Source organism: Harmonia axyridis, chromosome 2, assembly GCF_914767665.1.
Source record: "Harmonia axyridis chromosome 2, icHarAxyr1.1, whole genome shotgun sequence".
NCBI lineage: Eukaryota > Metazoa > Arthropoda > Insecta > Coleoptera > Coccinellidae > Harmonia > Harmonia axyridis.
In genome coordinates this window covers 23,241,608-23,247,489 of record NC_059502.1, presented here as the reverse complement: position 1 = coordinate 23,247,489, position 5,882 = coordinate 23,241,608, and the positions used below count along the sequence as shown (strand labels likewise).

General features: G+C 33.6%; 1 protein-coding gene and 1 long non-coding RNA gene across 2 annotated transcripts; both read left to right on the top strand.

Moving 5' to 3' along the window:
* Positions 1-348: 348 nt before the first annotated feature.
* On the top strand, positions 349-1,757 carry LOC123672591. The gene is made up of 3 exons (XR_006746336.1): positions 349-1,028; positions 1,160-1,299; positions 1,384-1,757. It is a non-coding gene; the product is annotated as an uncharacterized LOC123672591 (long non-coding RNA).
* Positions 1,758-3,518: 1,761 nt separating this feature from the next.
* LOC123672590 lies at positions 3,519-5,238 on the top strand. The gene has a single exon (XM_045606756.1). The coding sequence runs from the start codon at positions 3,621-3,623 to the stop codon at positions 4,716-4,718; it is 1,098 nt and encodes a 365-aa protein (XP_045462712.1). The 5' UTR covers positions 3,519-3,620; the 3' UTR covers positions 4,719-5,238.
* Positions 5,239-5,882: the final 644 nt, after the last annotated feature.

Here is a 5,882-nt window from a genome sequence, read left to right as displayed (position 1 = left end):
ATACAATAAATTATAAATTATCAATGAAAATGGCTAAATTATAATCAATTAGCATATGTTTTGATTGACCCCAATGACTGTTTCAACCGCCCTTGGCTTGGGGACAATTGAAACAATTTTATTTTAATTTTTAATTTGATTTCACACGAACTCTAGAAGACCGAGCTCTAAGACGATACTGTCAATCTGTATATAGAAACATGACCTTTCATTAAACATATCTAACTCGGTGCTCGGATCGGTATTGACAATGCTATGGGCTATTAAAGCAAAATTGTTTCAACCGTACTCAGTCAATATAATTTAGTTATAGTAAATATAGTAAATTTTACTCGCCATCAAGAAAGAATTACATGGCACGTCATATAAACACATTCAGCAATATTACATAATGAGAAAAAAACATACTAATATAAATATAAACATCAGTTAACACAGTTTAACAAGTTAAAATTTCAATCCATCAACACGCTGAAGACAACACAAGTCAGAACTCGAATCTCAAAAACTCGTCAACAGAATAAAATACGTTCTCCAACAACAAATTCTTGACATTTCTTTGAAGAGCTGACCTTGGCAAACTCTTCATAGATTGAGGAAGCTTGTTGTACAGTTTAATGCACCAGTAATTCACTGCAATTTGAGTGGATTTAGCTCTATGAAAATTGCTCCTGAACTCATCTCTGTGTCTGGTGTTGTACGAATGGCAATCGCTGACTTGAGTGAACCCATTTTTGTTTGAGTGAACAAATTTCAAGCACTCCAGAATGAAAACGGAGACAATGGTAAGTATCCTATGCTTCTTAAATAGTTCTCGACAGCTATGTGTTTTTGGTACACCACTCAAAATTCTTACTGCCTCCTTTTGTTTCAGGAAAATCCGATCAAGACCTGGACTATGCCCCCATATCAGTATCCCATATGTCGCCACAGAGTGAAAGTTGGAAAAATAAGTCAGCTTACAGACATTATCGGTAGAGATGGCCTTCATACGCCTCATAGTAAAAAAGGCTGTCGACAGTTTCCTGGTAAGTAATGAGATATGCCCCTTCCAACAAAGATCATTCTCCAAGGTTATCCCAAGTAGGTTCAAACTACGTTTTTCTTTGTTGTTTAAATTGAAATTCAGTCTTTGAATTTTATCTCTATTCAATTTTAGACCATTAAAGGTAAACCAGTCCTCCGCAACTCGCAGGGTCTCATTACACACACGCTCCAGTTCCTCCCGTGAAGAAGTAATATTGAGAAAGGATGTATCATCTGCATATAAACTCGTTGCCTCGCACGGAACATTTCCTGGTAAGTCATTAATGTACACAACGAACAACAAAAGACCCAGTATCGATCCCTGTGGGACTCCCACTTTTATCTCTCTAATTCCAGAGTTCATACCCTTCCATGTGACCACCTGCTTTCTATCAGTTAAGTATGATCTGATGAATTTCAAAGCTATACCTCTTACTCCATAGTACTCCATCTTCTCAAGCAGTATTTCCCTGTCAACACAGTCAAAAGCCTTACTGAGATCTAACGCAAGTATTTCAGGGTGTAGATGATGGTCTAAAGCCTCTGTGACTCCCGCAATGAGTTCAACTATTGCTGAAGTAGTGGATCGCTTCGATCTAAAACCATGTTGAGAGTCAGAAATATAGGAATGTTCATCTAGAAAGGATAGTAAGCGTTTTCTCAGAATTTCTTCAAAAACTTTAGATATAATTGGCAGGATCGACACTGGGCGATAATTGCCCTCTTCATCCACATCATCCTTTTTATGAACTGGGACCACTCTAGCAATCTTCAATTCCTGAGGAAATATTCCTTGTTCCATGCACATATTCAACACTTCACAGAGAGCATCTGAAAGAATCGATATATCTGCTTGAACAATTCAGAATTGAGCCCATACACATCCCCTGATTTTTTATTTTTGAGATTGCAGACAATATTCGATACTTCGCTAGCTGTTGTTGGCTCTAAAAACATTGACTGACAGGAGGATGATAACCTGCCTTTGTCCTTCCTCAACATAGTTGATGCCTGATCCACAGAGGGGTTACACTGTTTCGAGATAATTTCTCCAATTTCCGAGAAGAATTTATTGAATTTCTCAGCATTCAAGACGCTGACATTCTCGGTATTTTCCTTCGATTTACCCGTTTGGTTCCTGATGATATTCCAAATAGCTCTAGTCTTATTTTCAGCTAGCTGTATATGCATCTCATTCCGATATTTTTTAATATTCGTGTAATATTCTCGTAGATGACGTTTGAGAACACTCAGTAATTCCCATGAGGCTTTATCCTTCCTTACCTCATATAAAGTTTGAGCAGCCTCGATTGCCTTGTGAAGTCCCTCGTTCTTATTTTTGAGCTTGTCAGAATTTCTTAGAGAACTGGTGTTTTTAACGACTATTTTTGGGAAGCAGTCATCAAAACAGCCTTGGAGTGCAGAATGAAAGTTCTCATAGTATTTTGCAGCATTATTATCCCTTACACTTTCCCAGTTTATCTCAGCCAGTAAAATTTTGAACCTTTGTATATTTCGACTATTTATACTGTACTTCATTTTAGTTACTAATTTACTTCCAGATACAACAAGAGTTGTCAGAAGTATGCTGTCTAAACAAGTTTGTTTGTATAGACCACACTCTGTAAAATTTAAAGACATTTCTCCCGCTCTAAAACCATTATCTACAGTCGAAAGAAGAAAATCAACAGTTGCCCTTTAAAACTGCTATCAACTTAGGTATATCAACTCATTATAATGTCTCAAATTTTGAATGAGGCTTGAAATTGTTATTTCACATCCACATTATATTCTATTCAGATCGGTTCTGTTGTTTTGAAACTACCAGGAACACAAATTTTCGATCGGTCATATCTACGGAACCCCTTTTGCTCATTTACTTAACAGCGGCATTTTGAGTCCTATCCTACCCTGAAAATTTTAAGTTTTCAAGTCCCTTTTCAAGAGTTTTCATGTTTACGAACGGATACGAAACAATTTAAAGACGGAATCTAGATCAAAGTGTTCTCTGATTAAATTGTAAATTAAAAAAAAAATACTTTAATTTTCATTAATAATACCATAAAGGCATCTAATTTTTCCGAAGAAAATTGAAAAAACACGTTGCTGAGTAATATTTTAACAAAAAGTGTTGGTGGCAAAAAAACCGGTTGCACCCCCACGAAGGTTTTTTTCTTTAATTTTACTTTGCAATGTGTTTTTCAAAATTTTTTATTCATAGGAAAGATTAAATGCCCGAAAGGTATTTGACAAGACATGAGTCCATAATCACTTGTGACTATGACCTATGACTATGCCTTTATGTTATACTTACGAAAGTTCCATTAAATGTATGAATCCAGATGGCGCAACCTATTCTTGAATCGGACATTTCTGTTAACGCCGTTAACGGATCAGTCTGATCGAGAAAGAAGCAGATGAATAATCTCAAAACCATAAATATGAGTTTGCAACATAGACATAAGAGATCTATGGTTTTCAACGACCATAGAATATATCAAAAGTCAAAACTAAATAACCTGTATTTGTATTCCTAATATAAATAAACATCTGTACTACTTTGATAATTCTTACAGTTCTGTTTTCTTTTAGAAATGGCCCTTGTTGCTTATGATTATGGAAGCGAAAGCGAAGAAGAAGAGGATGAAATTCAAATCAAACAAAATTGCGAAAATGGTTTGGTGAAAGTAGATGGAGACGGGAGTGCTGTGAAGGAACAAAATAAAAAGTCATATGGAGACTCGAAGGATACAAACAGCCCTACACTGTCGTCAGAAATATCTGTTGAAGAAAATCCCACTGCAGTTTCAGTCAGTTATGTTTCTAGCATGTTTCAAAAATTACCGGAAATAATAAAAGTTTCACCTGATAATATAAAGGACAATTATGAAGATGTAGTTGAAGATTATATACCTAAGGCTAAAGTACCAAAAAAAGAGAAGACTATAGTAAAAATTACTATTCCTTCTCTTTCTGCTTTTGAAGATATAGAAGAGCAAGAACCTGCTTCAAAAAAGTTCAAGAAATCATCCAAATCTACAAGTCTTCTATCTCTTCTTCCACCCATAAAATGTATTCCTATATCAAACAAGAGTTTTGTGCCCAATGTTTTGACGCAGAAGAACAAAACCAAAAATGTGCAAAACAATAAACCAAGTAAACCCCTTATACCTACTAGTGTCAGAAAGAAAAAGGAGAATGAGGGTAAAACTAAAGAAAATGAAAGCGATGACAGTGATATCGAGATGCCAGAAACGTATGATGATGAGTTATGGCAAAAAGTATGTGGTAAAAAAGTTGTTAAAGATATAATTATTGAAGAACCTCCTGTAATTGATGAGCCAAAAGTAGAGTTAGCTCCAGATATAGTTGCTCCTTACCAAGGTTTAGATAATGCAGCTTTCAAAGAGCTTGTTGGAAAAAAGAGTAGAATGCCTCGAAATATAAAACTCATCGATGTAAATGAAGAAGAACTGGTCGCAGAAAAAGATTTATGGATGACAAAATCTCTTACTGATCCTGAATATGTACCAAAACCAGCAGAAGATGATCCATCAGATCCAACAAAAAAGAAGAAACATCATATCACTTATCTTGCACATAAGGCAAAAGCTAATGAACAAGAATTGCAAAGTCAATGGGCAACAAGTAAACACAACCGAATGCAGTCTAGAGCCAAATATGGTTTTTAATCATATGGAATTTCATATTACATTGGTTAAAATTTTGTTTTTATGAACTATTGAAGAAAATTGAACAATCTAATCGATATAAACTGTAAATAGTATATAGTTCAAAAAGGGTTGAAAAGTTAGATTGCATTGAGAATTTCAAATTGAGAGAATTGATAACATATTATTTTTTTTTGAATAACTTGATTTCTTAAATAAATCAATTCTTTTTATTTGAAGAATGTACTGTCCTCAATTCAAATATCGTTTCTCATGCATTGACATAAATCAACTATACATACAATAAAATAAACATAAAAATTTTTAATTTATACTGATATTAAGTCATCGTTTTAAATCCAAACACAGGTATAAACATTATTATACATACATATATGTATAATTTAATTTGGATTTTTCTGTTAGTTTAACTGAGATGAATATAGTGCATTTTTGTTCAATGTACTTCATTATACTTGTATAGATCATTGTCCTTCATCCTGTTTTGTATTTTTTCGATAATATACCTATTTGATTTTTATTTAATGATTTACATATTCCTTTATTCAATTCGAAATAATAAGAATAACCCAATAAATATATCTAAAAGATATCTGTGAAACTAAAAATAGCGATATATCATATGAAAATGAATATATCAAAATCAGAAAAGTTTTGTTTAATATTATTTTTCGTCAGAAATTTGTCCTACTCATTTTTGGTTGCTGGATATAAATATTAATGTCGTCATATGATCCTACAATTTTATCGAAGCTAGACGCAAGTACGCGACAAATTAATTTTGAAAATAAAGGGGCATGCGCACCGATTGTCTTGTGGTTTGGACATCCCTAGAAATGGAATTGAAATATTTGAAATACGACAGTCACATAGTATAAAAACAGTAGATATGCTAGCCGTGATTATTTATGTTATCATTGAAATGCATTGCCTTTAGGTCTAGTAGAAGAATGAATAATAAAAACACAAAATTCAGCTAAATAATTGATGTTCAATCCTTCATTCTTATAAGAAATTCTCTAGTTGATTGAGAATGTCATGTATACGTATATGATACATTTATATTCAAACTATAAAACAGACTGACCAGGTAAAAATAAATTCAATAAAATCTGAACGTAGTTTTTCGATCACAGAAACCTAAACCTCTCAACGTTTGCGTAA